Source organism: Bemisia tabaci, chromosome 7, assembly GCF_918797505.1.
Source record: "Bemisia tabaci chromosome 7, PGI_BMITA_v3".
Lineage (NCBI taxonomy): Eukaryota > Metazoa > Arthropoda > Insecta > Hemiptera > Aleyrodidae > Bemisia > Bemisia tabaci.
The window spans coordinates 22,328,555-22,349,296 of NC_092799.1; the positions used below are offsets into that span (position 1 = coordinate 22,328,555).

Genomic DNA, 20,742 nt, shown 5'->3' on the forward strand with positions numbered 1-20,742 from the left:
CGTAAATATCACCAACGACGCGACGGACGCATTAGTTGAGGTACCTCAAGTAGCGCGAATTCAGGGCTGCCTGAAAATGAGTGCCGAATGGCAAAGTGGTAGCGCTCTTTTCTATCATCGCCGCGACTCGAGTTCAACTCCATGCTGCGGCAGTTCCGTTTTACGTTTGCCTATCAGATTTTCACTCCCGCCAGAGCGCGAAATTTCGCGCCGGATCCATGCACTCAGAGTAACAGGTGGTCAAAATAGCAACTGAGTAAGCGTGCATTTCGCACCGGGATTTTTGACAGTTTGCGATGATCACGTTGGCTATTCCACAGGTATCCTTAGGAACGTATAAGAACATTTCCGGACTAATGCTTTTCTGGTCATTATTTAAAGGAAAGAAGCGCAACTTATACATTGTTAGAGGGACAAAATAACCAACGACTAAGGAAATGATAATCGTATTGAGAAGTGAAGAAAGATTATCATTTATATTCATCGGAAAGAACACGTAGAACAAATAAACAATATTTTTTCGTATGTTTTAATCGAGTTTTCTCTTGACGCTCTATTTAACATATTAATCGCTTTAAAGTCATAATGCACAGATTTTCTTCTTCAGATAGAATTAACTTCAGTATTTCCTTGAAATTTTTTGAATTTGTCTGCATGACTAAAAACAAATTCATATAAAATTTCAATAATAATTGTTGGTTTTAAAAAATAGTGTTTTTTGACTTTTGCAACGTCGCAATGAGGTATACCTTTTCTCCAATTTTACCTATTCACATCGTTGATTAAACTCAGAGATCACATACCTCCGTCCGAGACGTTGCTTTCCAGTTGAAGGTCCTTTTTTTTTTAAATCAATACAGAAATCAATCATCGCAATTTATTGGAAATTTGAGTGCTTTGCCTTCTTCGTTTGAAGAGTATCATGTAAAAAGTTAAATGGACCGCGTTAAACAGAAAGGAACCAAGCCACATCAGCTATTGCCAAATTTAGTTGGGTAATTTAATTTGTTACATGAAACGATTGTGCGGATTTTTATGCAAATTTTGGTGAATTTTCCGCATATATAGATCGAAGCGAATTCCCTAGAGGTCCGCACCAGGGCCGGATTTTCCTACTCGCCGCCCATGGGCCGCCTGTATTTTGCCACCTTCTTCTCATTCGTTTTCAAACGTCAATAAAAACCATCAAATGAACGTGCCAGCGGGGGAGGGGTGCATAAGACGCGTTTACATTGTGTTGAACACATTTTTTGGGAAAGCCCTGTCAACACTACAAGCAAAAGTTCACCAAACTTTGTGCGAAAGTTAAGTCTCGTAAACCCATCTCTGTGTGGACAAGGCCTTCCATTCATAAGAAATAAACGAAAAAATTATGAAAGAACAAACATAAATGTGTATTAATGATTTTTCTTCCGCCGCTGCGCCGCGCAGACCACCCCGTGTTTGGCGCAATGCGTGAAGTATTCCGACAGTCTTGTAGGCGCTCTGAGTTTCACGCCGACCGCTGCTGAACGCACTGTGTTTGCCGCAATGCATGAAGTATTTGTGCAGTCATGTAGGGGCTAATATAAGTTACATGCCGATCGCCGCGCCGAGGGCCTCTCCTTTTTATCTCAAGTCCTTGTCATCGTTTCTCTCTAAGTCGCGCCGTCCCAGGCCAAATTGCGTGTTTGGTTTCTCTCTTAACTCGACTAGTTAAAGGTGCTGTCTCTTGTATCACTGAAAGACGACAAAAGTAGAATTTACTATACTCTCAGAAAATTAGAGATTTTGTTGCCTTTTCTCGTTTGTGATTTTCTAATTCTAAATTCGAATTTTCTATATTTACATTTAAAAAAAATTCAAAATTTGCCGCCCCAATAGATTTGCCGCCATCGGTAGCGGCCCATGTGGCCACCCCCTTAATCCGGCCCTGGTCCCCACAAACGTTCTCTTGTAAAACATTAAATTGCCCAGCTAAATGTGGCAATAGCTGATGTGACTTGGTTATTTTCTGCTAGACGCGGTCCAAAGAAAGATGCGAACGTGTTTCTCTTCAAATAAGTCAAAAAGAGTGGGGATTTTAAAATACTACATACGATTGAGGTTTGTGGGCTGCAAGTTTAGCCGTTTAAACCCAATTCAATCGTGCAACTTTCAAACTTTTCAGCTATCTCTCTCTTGAATGATTTTACACGCACAATTTTTCCTAAATTATTATGTTTTTGCTGGATGTATAATCATCCTCTTCCGTTTCATTCGTCATTTTTTATGCATCAGAAAGTCATTTTATCCAGAATCAAGACTCTAAAACCACTGATGGGCAACAAGAGGCTTCCAGAGAAGCAGCCGCATCCAATCTCTGAGGACCGGCAAATTGAGGCCGCGACAAGATTCACACTCTCCATGATGCACAGCAAAGTCTCCTTCATTTCAATGGTTAGGCAGAAATAACTACATTGTGTCGAAATAATCACACACATTGCGTTGCGGGAATTGAAATGATAGCATTCTCAAAGCTTTACGATAAACTTCTCATTGATTCGGCTGGTAAGTGATCGGCGCGTCTGACTTTAGGTCAACAGGTCCCGGGTTCAGATCCCTAGTAGCGCACTGATTTTCAAGGAGCTGATGAGTGAATCGGTTCCAGAGACAAGAGACGCTCCACTAGTTTCTTAGCCATTGTGGAAGCTTTTACTTTCAGGACTTAAGCATGCTACTGTTGACTTACCTACATGGTTGATGTTTAACAACGTGTTGGCAGTTTCGTTTTACAAACAAGCCGAAAATGGCCGACGTTTGGGAAACTTGTTTGGCTCATGACGTCACCCGAAGCTCATCATCGACCATGTAGGTAGGTCAACAGCCGAAATTAGGGTGATGACTGGTGTTCCCTAATAATTACCCATAAGCGATTGTTGAAACCCCGAAAGTAAAAGCTTCCACCTGTCGCTAAGAGGCCAGCGGGCCGATTTTTGAAATTTAAACCAGCCAGATAAGACATCGAATTGCGATATATTTCATGGTTAAGATATGGCTATGTCTTGTCGTGTCGGGCTGACACAGTTTCAATAATCGGGCCGCTGTGGAGGGTCTCTTGTCCCTGATCGGTTCTAGTAGATTTCACTCAGTCTAAATCCCTACAAATTTGAGAAGCATAAAGTATGCGTCTTTCCTGATGTTGCCTTCAGACAATAAACATCGTAACTTTAAACACTGCAGCTGTGGGTTCCAGAACTGGAGTATAAACCACGAAACTGAATACATTTTTTAAAAAAAAAATTCTCATTATTGTTTTTTCGAGTATTTACACCCTTCGCTGCAGTTGATACCTAGTTAACGTTGGACACAAAATCCCTGCACTTAAATCTGCACATCGGGTCTCATGTCTTTTCGTGTTCACGATCAATACAATTTATATGCAAATCGAGGTATCTGATAATTGCTGTACAGCAGTTTGGATGAAGTTTATGGAATATCGAAAGATATCAACCGAGGCCGGCCTGTTGTTTCGTTTTCCTGGGATCCTCTGAAATTCATATCGGGTTCCCCGTCCCGTTTGAAAATGTATAATTCACCAAGTCAATATCGTAGCCCTCGGAGCAACCATTCATTAAGCCAACTTCCATCGGCTTATCGTGAATACTTTAATAGCGACAAATTAACATGGGGAAATTATACGAAGGCGCAAGGATGAGTGGAAGCCCGTATCGACCCGACCCGACGCATTAAAATTATATCGATAAGCCACGAGGGCAGGAGGCAAGTCCCGGATAGTTTTGATTACCAGTTACCGGCGCATTAAAATTATATTGATAAGCCGCGAGGCCAGGGGGAAAGTCCAGCATAGTTTTGATTACCAGTTACAGACCCTGCGGCCGGGAAAAGAGAATGATAGGTCTTAGAATAGACAAATTATTACACGAGAGACCGCGGAACAGGCCAATTCTACCCCGCCGCACAGTTGGAATTTGCCGTGTTTTATATCACTGCGGGTTGATTTTCTTACGGTTTGATCAACTGAAACGCTTTGGTTTATTAAAATATTTTTTGATTGAATCGATCTAATTTTCAGTTGGACTTACCTAAAAGTTTGGTTTAATCAACCATAATCTTAGGTTACTCCAAGATGTCTCAGGATGAAGAGATAGTTCTACTAACCTAACTTACTTACGTTACGTTACTTACGTTACGTTCGTTGGTTGCGACTCGTAAGTGACCAGCGGGCTGCTTTTTGAAATTGATAGACAAAGCTATGGACAAAGACGACAAAGATGATATGGTGGGCTCCTATTGGTGGACGCGGGTAGTTGCAATGGACACAAATGGTAGGTAATAGACTAACTGACGGCAACTTACGAGAGACCCTATAGTTAGTACATCATTTTGTCCCTTAGTCTTTAGTAACCAACCAATTCAACCAATAGGGTTACTCCACGCTCCCTATGTCCTCTTTGTCTATAGCTTTGTCTATCAATTTCAACAATCAGTGCAGTTCATTGAATAATAGTGACCCTGCCACCTGTTCCTGTTTTTACTAAAGAAGGTTCTATTTCTTAATCCAACAGATTTGCTAATTTGACCCAGAGATTCGGTTAATTTAATCGAGAGAAAAATTGACCGAAAGAAACATTAATTTGTGTTCCGTATCCCATATTGACGGTGAAACTCCAAAATTATGTATCTCGTTTGCTGTGTTTGAAAATCTCCACTCTTGTTTTGTTTTATTAAAGAAGAACGAATCTAAATCATTCCAAGCAATCTTCACAGAATTTTCTCCGAACAAAGAGGAGAAATCAAAGAAGTTTCAAAGAATTGACATTGGATAGTTTTCCACTTAAAAAATTAAAATGGACAGGAAGTCTGTAACGTGGCAAACCGTTTAATCGCCACAACCGTGGTTAGGAAGTTTCAACGTCCAAATGCTAATTAACATTTTGGAGGGTTTTCGATATGTGCATTTCAACCCCGAGCATATTTTGCCATAAAAAAACCCAAGTCATATTAATAGGAGTAAAATCCTAAAATTTCATGAAAAATTGGAATTTGAACTTGAACGCAGCATTCTGTGAAATTTCCTCGTGTTTCAACGATACATTGAACAATTGAAATCTAAGAATATTTTCCATGAAACTAATGAAATCTTTTGAAAAGTCATGTGACATTTAACGTAAAATTTCACTTCCGCTTATTCAAGCAGCAGTGATCGCGACAAGTTGCGATTTGATCGGAGACTTTATCGCGATTTTATCAACGTTGATTTATTGCAATATTATCGGACCAAAAATTGCGATTTCATCCCATGAATTTGCAATAAAATTAAAATTTTATCGACAGTCCCAAGAAGCCTTTTTCAACGGAAAAATCGGGATGTATTGCAATTTTATCGGCGATAAAAATGCAATTTATATCCAGAATATTCTAGAAAACTCCCTCTTCATTTCAAAATATCGCGATTCTTCCGTTGAGAAAATCCACTTGGGTACTGTGCGGGTGTCGAACGACGGTGACAGGTGGAAATGTCCTATTTAAAATGTCCAATGTACAAAATGTCCAACAGGAAATGTCGATTACAAAAATGTCCACTTTGAAATATCCCATTTACAAGGTGTCCATGATAAATAAATGTCAAATGTAAAATTTGTCCATTATACATAGATGTCCTGAAAGTGGTGCCGAATCATCAACTGGGTAAGACGCCCGAAAAGCCCACTATGTGCTTCGTCCAAGAGGAGCTTCGTCAAAACGTACAATTTCATTCCTGCTTTCTGCCTTCTCCGTCATTTCTGATTTTAACCACCTCCTTCGAGACATTTAACACCCTGGGGTTTTTAGATTCATGGAAAAAATCTACTATTGGACATTCCTTTTTATGGACATTTACTTACAATAGAAAAAGTGCATTGGACATTTTAGAGCCGACATTGTTGCAATGGACATTCCTCGTTGGACATTTTGTAAATTGGACGTATTTCTGCCAAACGGAACTATATGCATTAACACATGAGCCCTGGGGCCCATAAGAATATGTGCATAACACTGGAAAAAAAAACACATTGGATCTAGAGTCCAGACTCTTGAAAACATTGACAAGAAAAAGAACTCTTGTTTCAATCAGATTTAAGCTTAAATCGAAAGTAAATCCGCTCAAATTAAGAGGCTTGGTTCTTGATTGAAGCTTAGATCTGATTGAATCAAGAGCATGTTTTCTTGTCGATGTTTTTACGAGTCTGGACTCTGGATCCAATGTGTTTTTTTTTTCTCTTTTTTTCCAGTGAATAGGGAGACTCACGTTATAATGCACATAGTTCCGTTTGATAGAAATACGTCCAATTGAGGAGCTTTCCGGAAAAAGGGCACATAGCAAAAAATTGCGTTTGAGAGAAATGCATTTGAAGTTTTGATCATTACTCTACGACCATTGACAATGACTTCCGTTCGAAATCGGGAGTCCAAGCTGCGATGAAAGGTATCATCAGTGGCCAGAAATTAATGATGGAAGCCTAAAATGCATTTCCTTCAAACGCTATTTTTTACTATGTGCCCTTTTTCCGGAAAGCTTCTCAATTGGACTTTTATAATAGGACATTTCCACTGATCACCCGAACGACACTTCCCCGGTTTACTTTTTGTTTTGCGGCGGTGTTACATCTACACGGCACGGATTCGTGGCCGTCCGTGCGGGGGCCCAGGCCCACGTGTCTCGAACCTCGATATTGGGAGCGATAAGTTTGATAAGTGGTCGCCGGTGATTCGTGCAAAGAGGGTTTGATATGCATAATGAGCGGTATGAATGACACGTCTCATGTTTCTTTGATCGGACGTCCGTCGGCGCGGCGTCCGCGTCGCCCGCGGCTCCAATGCATCCTCGCGTCCTCCCTCCGGCGCGGCGCTATTCCAACGCGGTGACCACCCAATGCCCTTGCTTCATCGCCAAGGTGGTAGTTACCGATTTCATTGATCATCGTCCCAGTCTAACGTCCTTCGCAACGTGTCGGAGAGAGATAGTCCCAGAGACAATTTACAGATATAAACTACCTTAGAGCAAGGTGAGTGGAACGAGGGTATGCTCCTCCCGACCCTTTTCGGCTAGAACTAGAGTACCTATAGACACCTCGCATTATGTAGCTCGTAGAGCCCAAAAGGGTAAGTAACCTTTGAAAACGAAAAATGTCACTGTCAATCTTTAGACTCTAATATCAAACGAAAATGGACAAGAAAATTCATAAATAAGTATTCTTCCGCAAAAATGAGTAAGTTTATGCAAAAACCAAGTCAAATACGTGCTTTACCAACGACAGTTCCCAACAATGGAGATGTTGCATGTGTGAGGAATTTGTAATTTGACTGTTGATTCTTCTGTAAAAGTTCGTGAGAAACAAGATGGTGCCACTGGTTTTCTCTGAAATCAACTCCCCAGCTCAAAAAAAGCTCTCAAGTTGAGGCCAAAATGGAGGGAATATCCTACGCTTTCCTGAGAGTCCACCTCTACATCAAACTCCCCCATACTCCCCTCGATCAACGTAAACGGTGAAATTTTTTCATTTAAAATAATAAAGAATTGCTGAAATATTATTATAGTCATTATAATAGTATGTATATTTACAAGATCAATACACGGAGTTTTCGAGCGATAGAAGAATATACCTATTTAATAATATTTAAGTGTTGTACTAATGAAACATCACTTAAATATATTAGAATAAAGAAATATGAAAATATATATCTAATAAACTGACTCTCTACTTCTGAATCTGAGAGTGACATTTCATCGTATTGGCAACATAGCGAGTTACGCCTCGTGCCATCGCGCCTTCAATTTTGCAGACGCAACACGGACATCCATCAAGCACGAATAGTTGTATCTCTGCGCCGTCATCAACGCTAGTCCTTACTCTTGCTCAATCCTTGTTTTGTGGGTTCAGTTTGTCTCATTTGTGGTGGTGCTTTGAGGGCTGCCTGAGCAACACGGCCGCAGATAGGGAAGATGTAATCGGGCCGCGGTTTTTAACGTTTTTTCCCGAATCTAAACGACATCTTAATGGCAGCAAAAAGCAGTGCATACATGCAGCGAATGCTGACCTCGTGTAGTGCAAAAGAACTTATTTATTGATTCTGAAAGAAAGACTCGTACATTTTTTCGCGATGATAGTGAAATTTTTGTCAAACATGACAAAATTGGCTAAAAAAAGTGGCGAAAAGTGTCACCGGATGATGTGGACACTGGAAAAAAAGTCGCTTGGATCTAGAGTCCAGACTCTGAAAAACATCGACAAGAAAAAATACTCTTGATTCAATCGGATTTTCGCTTAAATCGAGAACCAAGTCTCTTAGTTTAAACGGATTTCCTTTTGATTCAAGCAAAAAGCAGATTGATTCGAGAGTATTTTTTCTTGTCATCGTTTTCAAGAGTCTGGACTCTAGATCCAAGCGACTTTTTTTTCCAGTGGACGATGATCAATAATAAAATTTCTTGTAATGAAGAGCACGGTGCCAAGAAAAAATTGGAATAAGGGAGATTCTTACCATTGTGAGCATTTTCTTCTGATCAAAGTAATCTATGACGGGGATCACGTTCTTATAAAAATTGGCCAGCTCCATCCGCGCCAGGCCGAGAACAACGTGACCCAATTTGGCTCCGTATTCTATCTGCCTCTCGAGAACTCGCTGTCGCCAAGAGACTAGGATAACTCCACTAATTGTTTGTATCTGTAATTATATGAGATTAATTGAAGAAAACCGAAGGCATAAAAAGTGCTTTCGTTACATTCAAACTAGGACCACTTTTACCTTTCATTTCGGCATGTATTCTCCACACAAATCACCAAATACAAAATAAATCAATCGCAATGAGCCAATGAAGTCTTTATATTCTTTTTTAACGCAACAACATGCTTCCATCTGTATTCTCTCTTTCCCACCTAATTGTATTCTCTGTCCGAACTCTTTTTGAAATGGTTCAACACTCGCTAAGTTATATAGAGGCAGAACTAAATGCGAAAACATTGACGTAGCTAGTCTCCACCCCCCTTTCCTTCCATCCCGAGGCAAAATTGTTACCACATGTAGGCATTGTAGGTCCTCAATACCATTAAAACTCCGTGAAGAATAACGCCCTTTTCCGCCCTTCTCTCCAAAAAATATTGTCTAGCTCCGCTCATGAATGCAAAATGATTTGACATCAAGGTACAAAACGTCTCGTAATGTTCGTGGCAATTAAGGAAAAAGAAATACAAAACTGCTCTAATATTGAACATACTATATACTTAGCTTGGTTACAGATTTCTGGTTGATCATTTTTTGCTTTCCTTCCTGCTATTCCATTCCCTTCTTAGAACTTTCTTACAAAATCCTCGGTCTACTTTTTTTTTTAAAGATCCCGACTTGAAAGAGCGACGCCAAAAACGACCGTTTTTTGGCACAATTTGGGCCAGAAGGGATTTTTCTGAAACCGGGCCCAAACGATACCTTATGATACCCTAAAACTCTGGTAAAAATTTTAGCTTGAGTATACGCACGGTTTTTGAGAAATGAGGGGGCAAAGTTGCCTAATCGCCATCATTCTGGACAACATTTCTACAGCAAAAAGACGGGAAAAATGGACGAAAAAGTTACACCTTTGATGAATTTCGGCTGTACATGTTCTCATTAGGTTCCCAAGCATTTAACTGTGTTCAGTTTCAAACATTTTGGTCGCACAGTGGTCCAAAATGGGGAGAAATCGTCGACAAATCAGGATTCTTTGTCAAATTTTTAGAAATGGAAGTAAAATTGTCGGTCTACTGCAGTTTTCATGGCTAACAATGTTCTCATCGGTCATCAATGCATGAAATTGTGTTCAGCTTCACAAATTTACATCGCACAGTGGTCAAAAATGAGGGAATTAGTGGACAAATTAAGATCCTCTGTCAAACTTCTTAAAAATGAAGTGAAACTGTTGGTCCCCATTAGACTGTAGATCCCGGAAAAATTCATGTTTTTAATTTTTTTAATTATTACTACATGTCAGACCGTATTGTCTATAGAATAGACTTTGTAGCATTATCTCAATAAAATATGCAAATTTTCAGAAATTTAAAAAAAAGAAGTAAAAATGGAGAGAAAAAATTAAAAAAAGATTTAAATAGTCAAAAAAAGAATTTAAAGAATTTTTCCGGGATCTAAAGTCTTCTGGGGACCAACAGTTTCACTTCATTTTTAAGAAGTTTGACAGAGGATCTTAATTTGTCCACTAATTCCCTCATTTTTGACCACTGTGCGATGTAAATTTGTGAAGCTGAACACAATTTCATGCATTGATGACCGATGAGAACATTGTTAGCCATGAAAACTGCAGTAGACCGACAATTTTACTTCCATTTCTAAAAATTTGACAAAGAATCCTGATTTGTCGACGATTTCTCCCCATTTTGGACCACTGTGCGACCAAAATGTTTGAAACTGAACACAGTTAAATGCTTGGGAACCTAATGAGAACATGTACAGCCGAAATTCATCAAAGGTGTAACTTTTTCGTCCATTTTTCCCGTCTTTTTGCTGTAGAAATGTTGTCCAGAATGATGGCGATTAGGCAACTTTGCCCCCTCATTTCTCAAAAACCGTGCGTATACTCAAGCTAAAATTTTTACCAGAGTTTTAGGGTATCATAAGGTATCGTTTGGGCCCGGTTTCAGAAAAATCCCTTCTGGCCCAAATTGTGCCATTCTTGGCGTCGCTCTTTTGCGCCTTAAGTTGCGACTAGTTTAGTTTAAGTATGAATTGGGCCACAGAAACATGGCATGTGTGCGCATTCCAATGATAAATGAAATCATAAAATTAGTATACCTTATTAGAATATTCTACTAAATCACGCATATTCCTCGGATATCCCGAGACAAGGTAAGTCTTGGCTGCCGGCGCCATTTTCATCTCCAACATTAAAACCTCGGTTACAGTTCGACTCATCAAACGACTGAAATCACTTGTTCCAGCAGCTGAAAAAAAATCGTTTATCATTAGTTGATACGCTATACTGGGTGGAATATTCACGCAGCTCGGCAGATGATACAGCCTGCAAAATACTCCTTTAGTAAATCAGATCCAAGCACTAGAACTGAGCCTCTAGTCAGGAGGCTTCCTCATACTTTATTGTTAGTTTGAAGGGGTATCCCGAAAAAAAAATAAATAAAAGAAAAACTTAATTAAGGAGACAGAGGCAAATGGTGAAATTCCAAAACGACGATGAAAAACAAAAAGCTATGTCAAATTTTAATCAGCCTCCGGTTCAAGACATGAGGTTTCTGGATCATAATGCTACTTTACTTTTTAGGGGACTGAAATTTATTAAACCTCTTGCAACTCATTTTTTAAGACTTTAAAGATTGTGCACGTTTGAGATGTGAAAATTTGATCATTTCCTCTAACCAAATTAGCTATACTGGGAAGTGTGTTTTCGTGGATCAAGGCCTCCTTTTCTCTCGACAGTCGCCATTACAGCAATCATAAATGAAACATGTTCTGTTCTACCGAGCTGAGGAAGAACGCTCTAAGGGCCTTCAGATGATGCCAAATTTCTTTTAAAAAACACGAATGTTTGGAATTTTTTTAGATATTTTTCTCCCGATTTTGCAGAGAATTCTGTTCGCAATTTGATCTAAAATGTCTGAAAAATATGGCAACGTCCGAAAGCTCATACGGCGCCCTTCCTTAGCACCGCAGTGTTAGCATATGCCCCTGCAAAGCTGGGAAAATTTGACGTAATTTTTGATAAAACTGGGCGGAAGCGAAACAAGGCGGAATCACTCACAGTCTCCAACACTGTATTGTTGAAGTAGATCGGTCATATTAATGTGGACAACCCCTCTTTTTTCCTGCGTGAGACTATCACAATGGGTCACCTTACCGCTCCCTGGTCCACCTGAAACACAAAGGAAACTAGGTTCGTGAGTGTGAAACCGCATGCAACTCGTTGAATGAAACGTGGGAAGAAAATGTAATCAGCGTAGAAGGTTTAAGAATAGCCTTCGGTGACCCGGTGAACTAGTGATCGAGAACTTTATCAATGCTACTACTCTCATATTCTGCTCTTTTCATATTTGTATTCTCGTATGCGGTGCTCTGAAAGATAAATTGGACATAACCTGTGAGAATAACGGTCTTCGTGCAGAAACCGAGTCATTATTTTGGACGTGTCCGTCAATGCTGTAGCGGGATTGCAATGAAAGAGGGATGAAGAGAGCGAAAAGAGGAACCAGCAAGTGAGAAAAATGTAATAATGAGGGTAGAAAATATTTGAATTGAAGAAATCTAACAGCACTTTGAAGGAAAAACCATCATATTGCAAGAGCGGCATCGGCTAATTTGAGCCGTGTCACTACGTGAGGTACAGTTTTTACCCTGAATTCTCGAGGATTTTTCGTGAAAAATTGCGCTTTTCCAAATTTCAATGAGTGACAACTTTTGCGTTGAGAAATTTACTTGGAACGATGGTCAAAAAACGCTTAGTTTGCGAAACTGTCGCCGAATACCTTGCTCATCAGCCATAACTAGGCGAAGATTATAGCACTCTTATAGCAGGGCCCTGAAGCATCGAAATTTTACTATTTAGGAATTCATAGTATTGATAAACTTTAATTTTGGTTTTTGCGAGAGTGGGAAGTTTTAATCGCTCGATTGTAGTTTAAACCACAAAAAATGATTCCTTACTCATGCACTGAGAACAAAATTTTGTCGTATGACTCGTTAGAAAACGGAGATGCATGCCGGTCGCAGTATTCGATTCAAATAACCGTTTTCTCGGCTCTATACGAACCGTACCTATCCTCGATTCATGCAACCGAACTTTGAAATCAAATCGAACTATAGAAAAAGCTTGGTTGCATCAATCGAGAATGCGGTTTCTAAAACTAGGAACTACTGCCACGCGAACCGCATTATGCAACACTGCACTTACGGTTCATAGCAATTCGGTTTATTGTTGACATTTTTCGATATGCTAAAGATGTTCTGCCAGGAATTTAATGAGAGACCGTGTTTTGAGGAATTTTCCAAACCATTTGCATGTGGAAGTCGAGTTGGTGGATGATCCCACTCTACAGAATCCTCTTCATCCCTCATCCTTCTCCCTGCGTTTACGCGCCGGTTTGTGCCACTTTCTGTTGGCGCCTCCCCATGACTGACTGTTGGTCGTTGGTATACCTCAGCCCCAGAGACGGATCCAGCAATTTGGCAACGCTGGATTTCCTCCATTTAAACTTGCGTTGAAAAATCGATTCTAGTCGAAACACTCCTCCGAGAATCGATTTATTCCCATGGGTTTAAATGGCGAAAAGACGATGTCGCCAATTTGCTGGATCCGTCAATGCACCCAAGAAAACGACGGGCTTAGCAGTATGTTCGATTTTCAAAGGCGAATGCACATGCACAACTGAATATTTTGCACTAAAACGCCTTCAATTAGGAGCGATACTGAAGTATACACCTATGGTCGAATAGTTGCATCTTACGCATTGGCCAATACAGCAGCACGTCTATAAGTGTGAGGAGCGAGGATTCGATGTAGTTCAATGACAAAACAATTAAAATTATTCGTTATCACTAATTTTTACATAAAAATTTATAGAATCAGTAGTGTAGCAATAGTTTACTCGACTCCATTCTTTTACAGATAAATATCACTTCAACATTAAAATTACAAGCGGTGGTTACCCGCTTCCACCAACAGTAGCCTGATTGTTGAATTTTTTTGTTTGTCGGGACAGCATAGATGACATAGGTTAAAAAGCGGAGCGTGATTGGTCGGCTGTGTCTTATCGCTGCTTTGTCGTGCCTTTGTCAGGTGGAATGGACGACATACTGTCGGAAACTTAAGAGGTGCAGTCAGCTTGTCGTGAGTTCAACCCGACGTAGGCACGACGAAGCAGCGATAAGACATAGCCGACCAATCACGCTCCGCCTTTTAACCTATGTCATCTATGTCGTCCCGACAAACAAAAAATGTCAACAATCAGGCTGCAGGATCCCTCCGTATCTCTTTTGTCTTCTTTGTCTATAGCCTTGTCCATCCATTTTAATAACCAGCCTGCTGAAAACGACTATTTCGGCGATGAAAACTTGTTCTGAGTGGGATTCGCGCGTATTTTTACCGCGGCGAAGATCGATCGGAGGACGGCCCTCCGAAAGTGAGGATGAACAAAGGAGGGGGGCTGTTTACCTCGGAGACTAGACTTAATAAAGAGTGGAGGAGCCGCCGAATTCAGGGCCGAGGAGGTGCGTATTCAATGACGGGATCCGCGGTGTCCTGGTCTCGGCTCGAACTCCAGTGGACTCCAGGTGAGCGAGGGGTGGGTGGGGGTAGGGGTCGCGGGGCGGACGTAAGGAGGTCAGGGGCAGCCGCGGATGGAGTGGACGCGGGTCCGATGGGCCGGTCGTGTCCACGATGAGCTCCGTCAATGTGTGCCCAATCGATCCGTCCTCGGCCCTCGAACCCTCGACGCCTCGAATCCTCAGTCACTAGCTGTCGCGGACCAAAAACCATTCCCGTCACTTCATTTACATGCCCGTCCATACGGAGACGGGATATTTCAGCGATCGTATAGGCTGCCCACACTCGTTGAAATCCAGGAATGGAATGGAGATGCTGCATGTGTGAGGGATTTGCGATTTGACCATGGATTCTTATGTGAAAGTTCGCGAGAGACACGATGGTGCCACTGGTTTTCTCTGAAATCATCTCCCAAGCTCAAAAAAAGGGCTCAAGTTGAGGCCAAAATGGAGGGGATATCCCACCCTACCCTGAGAGTTCACGTCTACATTAAAACAAACTCTCTATACATAGATAGGGAGCGAATACATTAGCAGGGTTGCCGTATTTTCAGTTTTAGAGTCCCCAAGTAAAGTGGCAGCCCTGTCAATGTATTTGCTCCCTATCTTTGCATGGTGAGTTTGTTCTGATGTAGAGGTGGACTCTCAGGGTAGGGTGGGATATCCCCTCCATTTTGGCCTTACTTTGAGAGCTTTTCTTGAGCTTGAGAGATGATTTCAGAGAAAACCAGTGGCACCATCGTGTTTCCCGCGAACTTTTACATAAGAATCAATGGTCAAATCGCAAATCCCTCACACATGCAGCATCTCCATTCGGTGCCATTGAAATTGATAGACAAAGCTATAGACATAAATGACAGAGGGGAAAAGGAGCTATATGATCGGCTGTAGGGGTGGTCGCAATAGACAAAGGAGGCGGGTAACAGACTAACTATAATGGCAACCCACGACTCTATAGTTAGTCCATCATTTTCTCTCTAGTCCGCATAGGAACCACCCAATTCAACCAATAGGATCGCTCTATACTCCCCATGTCTTCTTTGTCTATCCATTTCAATAGTCAGCCTGCAGGACAAGAGTCATTTTTAGGGAGGAGACAAAGGGGATTCCCGGTGAAAGGGTGACGACAGGGGGTTTTAGAAGAAAATCCAACTCCCTGAAGGGCTTTGGGAGGATAATGAACTTTGGCGGCTAGATGTCGCAGAGTGACAGAGAGCGCAATAAAAGTGGCTTATAAATATAAAAGTCATTTCCAGGGTAGCTTACGATAGTCACTTCTGCAGGTTGATTTTTAAGATTGATAGACTAAGCGATGGAAAAGCAGGACAAATGGCAAATGAAGTGACCTTATTGGTACAAGCGGGTGGTTGCAATAGACAGAGGAGGTAATTATTAGGCTTACTAATGACTGCCTACAAGAGAACCTACAAATGTAGGTTCTCTTAGTGAATACTCCACCGTTTTCCCTTTCAGTCCATGACGACCCACCCATCCATTTCAACTAATAGAATAGCTCCATTATTCCTTTGTATAATAATTTCAATAATCGGGTCTCAGGTAAGAGCGGATGAAAAGGGGTTGCAGTCAACCTTCGATATTTGCCAGTTCTTGCACTCTTTATCAACTATACAATTAAAAATGCCCGAATGTATGATTTTTTTTGGTTACTTCTCTTCGGTTGGCTCAACCAGAAGGACTTAGTTGATCAATCAAAAATTTTGGTTAAATGGACTGGAGCTGTTGGTTACTCCAAGACTTTTGTGGATGGAGAAAGTATCCTGCTGAGCTAATGTAACTTTACTTCACTCAATGTTACCCAGAGGTTACAACTTGCGAAAGGTCAGCGCATCATTAACCCACTACCAATATGGTCCAACTGGTCCAGGGTCTGGTACGTGATGAGCGCGCAATGCGCGAAGTATTCCCACAGTCTTGCAGGCGCTACTATGCGTTCCACGCCAACCGCGCTGCGTCCGGAGTAATTAGTTAAACTCAATGAGTCAACATGGCAAATCGCTCCTGATTTTGACGAAGTTGCAAATTTTCACCCGAATGATTTGGTAAATGTAACTCATAGGAAGACTAACCAAAAATATTAACTTAGTATTATTTAAAAATCCAAATAATAGTAAAAAAATTTCAACTTTTGGGGAAGGAAAACGGGGAATTGAAAAGGGGAGCTGCTACAGTTTACCGGTGTGTTGTCAGTTGTTGAATTTATTCATTTTAAAACGTGTATCACACCATTAGTAATACAAATTTTAGCTTAAAATTTTGACTCGATGCTCTGAGGAGTATTGGAAAAAGTTTAGCACCGAAAACTGAAAATCGACTTTGTTAACTCCAAACCTGTTTTTCCACTGATCTAAAATAATATAAATGTTCATTTTATGGACCATTTCTTCTTCTTTCGTCATATAGTGTACAGAACTTGTACTCCCAATCTAAGCGATGTGATCGGCTGCAGAGAAAGGTGAATTCGAAAATCAACACTATTTGAGCGTCGCAACAACTATAGCTATAGCTATAGCTATAGCAACACTATATATCACACACTCATGAGCGTCGTGGAGATTACTTTGATATACAAAGGTTTTTCAAAACATGTTAGGTTTGCCGAACTGATTTTTCAACGCTTTTGTCACCAGTCGCCATTTAAGAATATCAGCGTTAACTTCCAAACATAACCTTAGCTGTATGGGGAACAAAGCGGTGCAGGACTTCAGGGTCTCAAAATTTTAATGTCTCTGAAATTTTTTTTTTTTTTTTTTTGGTCGTCATTTTTTAGGGGGAGTTTTTTAGGATGGGCCGGGGTGGCTACCGCCACCTAGAATAAATAAATAAAAAAAGTGCGAATTCATCTGGGCAGGGTTGTCATTTCAGTCAAACCATCGGCAGTTGTGATCCTTACTACTCACGGCTGCACCGAATTTTGTGCATTTGAAAGTAAGTAAGTAAAATAAAATAAATGGTTTTTTCAAAGGAGGAACATCTAAGTGACGGCTTGTTGTATCTATTTTCTCGATAAGATATTACGGAATTTTAGTCTAACTTAAAGAGATGTAATTTTGAATGGGTCTTGTTCGAGACGTGCAAACTGGATTATAAATCCACCGCTATCTTGTTTGAGTCTAGATTCTATCAAAAATTGACCTGCGTACATCACTCCTTCAGAATGATTATAGTTTCAAAAGGAGGCCTAAGACTTTTGAGTATGATCAGTATCTAGACCAGAGGGGCTCGTATCTAGAGGGGTAGTATCTAGATCAGATGAGAAGAGTGGGATATGAGACGGCAGACTGGAATTCCATCGTTGGACGAAGGGTTATTTTCCGTGCGTTCTCGTCAGAATATCATGAAACCTGTCAATTTTCTTCTATTTCGGTCCGCTGAACTTAGCTTCAACATCTCAATAGTAATTATTCCGCGTGTTCGTCCTACGACCGTGGCTTACAATCAGACAAATTACCTTGACCTAGATAGGTTCGCGGGCTCATCGGAAACTGGCAAATTTTCCTATTGGCCTAAATTGGCCTATTTTTTGAGGCATTTAAGTGAGGTATTCGAATGCTTTTTCTCCTTTTCCTCTCTTTTGAAACGTTTAGTCGATTGAGAGAGAAGCTCAACTGAGCCGTAAAACATGGAGTGTTTTCACCATTCAACAAAATAAACGTAGCTCAGCTGTTAAAAGTAACCGATGTTGCTCCCAAGTCACTGATATGGCCTAATCAGTTCTTTGAAGGCGAATCGTTATTATATACCGCTGAGGAGCACTTTAATGTAAAGTATAGCATGTGCTTTACAGAGACCAGATTTTCAAACTGCTGAAGCAAAAAATGGTGTCTTGAGTCTCTCACACGTTTTAAGCAAGTTTTTAATTTTAGATTCGTTCAAATAAGTGTGAAATACCGAACGCACACTGCCACGTTACTGAAAAGAGTTGAAACATCTAAATTTTCAAAATCAAGTTTTCTTCCAATTTGACTTATCAAATTACTGATCCAGCTAATTCCGCAATATTCGCCTTATTCGTAAAAAATCGAAGGCCATGAGAAAGAGCAGCGAGTCCGAATAATGCTGTGACTTGCTGCTGTCTTGCGTAAAACTTCACGCTTTTTTGCCACTTTGCAACCTTAAAAGTTGCTGGTCGTTTCTCCAAAACGAAAACACACAAGCATACTGTCACCGCGATGTTAAGACACTTCTCATACGGGAACTTTAAAATGAAAATTGTTCCAATTTCGATCAAAGATATATATCGCGTGATGACCGGATTTTAAAGTGTTCACATTGGTTTACGCACACAGAATAGGCCGTGGAAAACTTGAAACGTCACAAATTAGGCTTTGAATGTTTTTCAAGTCATCGTTGGTGATGAGAAAATGTGCAACTAGGTACGCGCTAAACTTTAGTGTCAGCGGTAATCGTGATCCTCTGCCAGCAAGTCTACGCGATACTCTGGAAGGCGCTCTGAGCAACTATTTGGCCTCAGCGGTATTGCACAGTATCAGACGAAATTGAAGGCGCACTTTCGTGATGACTGGACACAATATGACTAGTATTGTTTATCACTATGTGGAGTTCTACTGCGGTTCTTGTTCGATCGATTTCAGTGAAACATGTCACTAGATGGTACTTTTTGACGGGAAACTTTAATTTCAACACAAATTCTCAAAATTCGAACACCCAAGATGGTAGATGTGGCTTAAATTGCAATATCAGCTCCTGTTTGGTGAGTTTTTCTGTGATTTCACGTTAGGGGTACTTTTTGACGTAAAAATTTCATTATTCTCAGTCACATTTTCAAGATTCAAAAATGTGGAAGTATCCTAAAATTCTATCTTGGCGCCTGCGAAATTTTCCAACCCTCCAATTGAGATACTTATATTTTTTTAGATTCAAAATCGATGAACTCCCCGCCAATTTAGACGTAGTAGGGATTTATACATCGGCCCTCTCTGCAGCTTTTTGTGTTGAACCTGCTTGTTTATGCATCCGTGTTTTTATTGCCGTATTTTTTCTTTTTTATTTTCTCATTTGATGAAGCAATACGAGAAAAGCTAATAATCGCTACATCATGAACGCGAAGACGCAAAAACGAGCTGATGCTAGCAGCAAAAAATGATATATGTTCTCAGTCAAACATTTATCTTTTCACGACCTTGATAACATAGAGGCGGAGATTTTCAGACACCGCAAACGAGATATGTGATCGCGGACTTACGCCGTCGATATATACCAAACTAAAAGAAGTAACAAAATTTATAAGTATAGTAATTTTTTTTTTAGTTATTATTACTAGACACACAGTTAGAATGTTTTTTTTTTTTTACTCTGCATGAAGACTGGGCTCACTTTGTCTTTATTATTGACTTTATGCAACCGAAGGAACAAAGACTTGTTGCAACGCCGCACTGACTAGTGTGAGGTCGCTCTTAAAAGTCAATAGTGAATGCATTATTTAATGTTTATTTTGATTCGCATAAACTCACCACAAAAGGCGACGGGAGAGAGGGGGCAGTGAAACTGTGGCGCAAAGGTTGTGTTGCTGTGTTTACTATTTGTGAAAGAACTCGCTGACATCAATAGGAGCCAAGGGTGGCACTTGTGAGGAGAGAATTGCTGATTTTACACATGAAACTAGGTAATCCGACTTTGAAATATGGACAGCGTCGGAAAATGACCGAGATTTTAAAGAGCCTCCCAAAAAAAGGGCCTTTTTTGGCCCCTTTTGTGAAACTCGGGGATTTCATTCAAATGTGGCCTAAACGAAACCTTATGATGACCCAAGACTCCAGTAAAAATTTTAGCGTGAGTATACGTCTGGTTTCGGAGATACAACGTTGCAAAGTTTGCATATTTAAGCTTTAAAAATCTTCATATTTTCAAATATTATCTTCCTAAAACTAACATAAGAGTGAACTTTACAATACTGAAACAAAGCGTAAATGAAGCATAATGATAAAGCAAGTCTCCAGTAAAAGTTTCAGCTTATGTATGACCCCTGTTTAGGTAGTGCAACGTTGCAAAGTTTACCTTTCTGAGCTTTAAAAATACTCATATTTTTGAGTTTCTTATTTAAAAACCAATTTTAGTGAATGTCCAATTGTATTTTGTGGCACGAGATTAACCCCTAGTGGCACTCTTGGATGCATAGTGCATTGATGTAAGGCTACAATAATTTCAAGTAACACAGCGTTGCAAAGTTTACATCTTATACCTCTGAACATGTCTTTTCTATTGTTTTTTTATTAAAAAAAAACTTCGATCAAACATGTCTCGGTATTTTAAAGCAAAATGTTAGGACTCTAGTTAGAACTAGATCACAATTGGTATAAAAAATTACACTGTTGCCTATTTTTTTGTTTTCCTTCAACATTTATACATAAAATAATTTTAAAATTAGGATACTTCCAAAAATAATAATCTGATTTCAAAATCAAATTCAAGAGACTTTGTCAT

The 20,742-nt window shown here is 40.2% G+C and overlaps 1 protein-coding gene across 1 annotated transcript in view; it reads right to left on the reverse strand.

The window, feature by feature from the left end:
* Positions 1-20,742, reverse strand: part of LOC109029557 (adenylate kinase isoenzyme 5) — a 57,849-nt gene that overhangs the window by 11,119 nt on the left and 25,988 nt on the right. The window contains exons 3-5 of the mRNA XM_019040055.2: positions 11,765-11,875; positions 10,804-10,952; positions 8,506-8,688 (exon numbers count right to left, since the gene is read on the reverse strand). Of these exons, the coding sequence (XP_018895600.2) occupies positions 8,506-8,688; positions 10,804-10,952; positions 11,765-11,875 (443 nt within the window). The remainder of the gene's footprint in view (positions 1-8,505; positions 8,689-10,803; positions 10,953-11,764; positions 11,876-20,742) is intronic.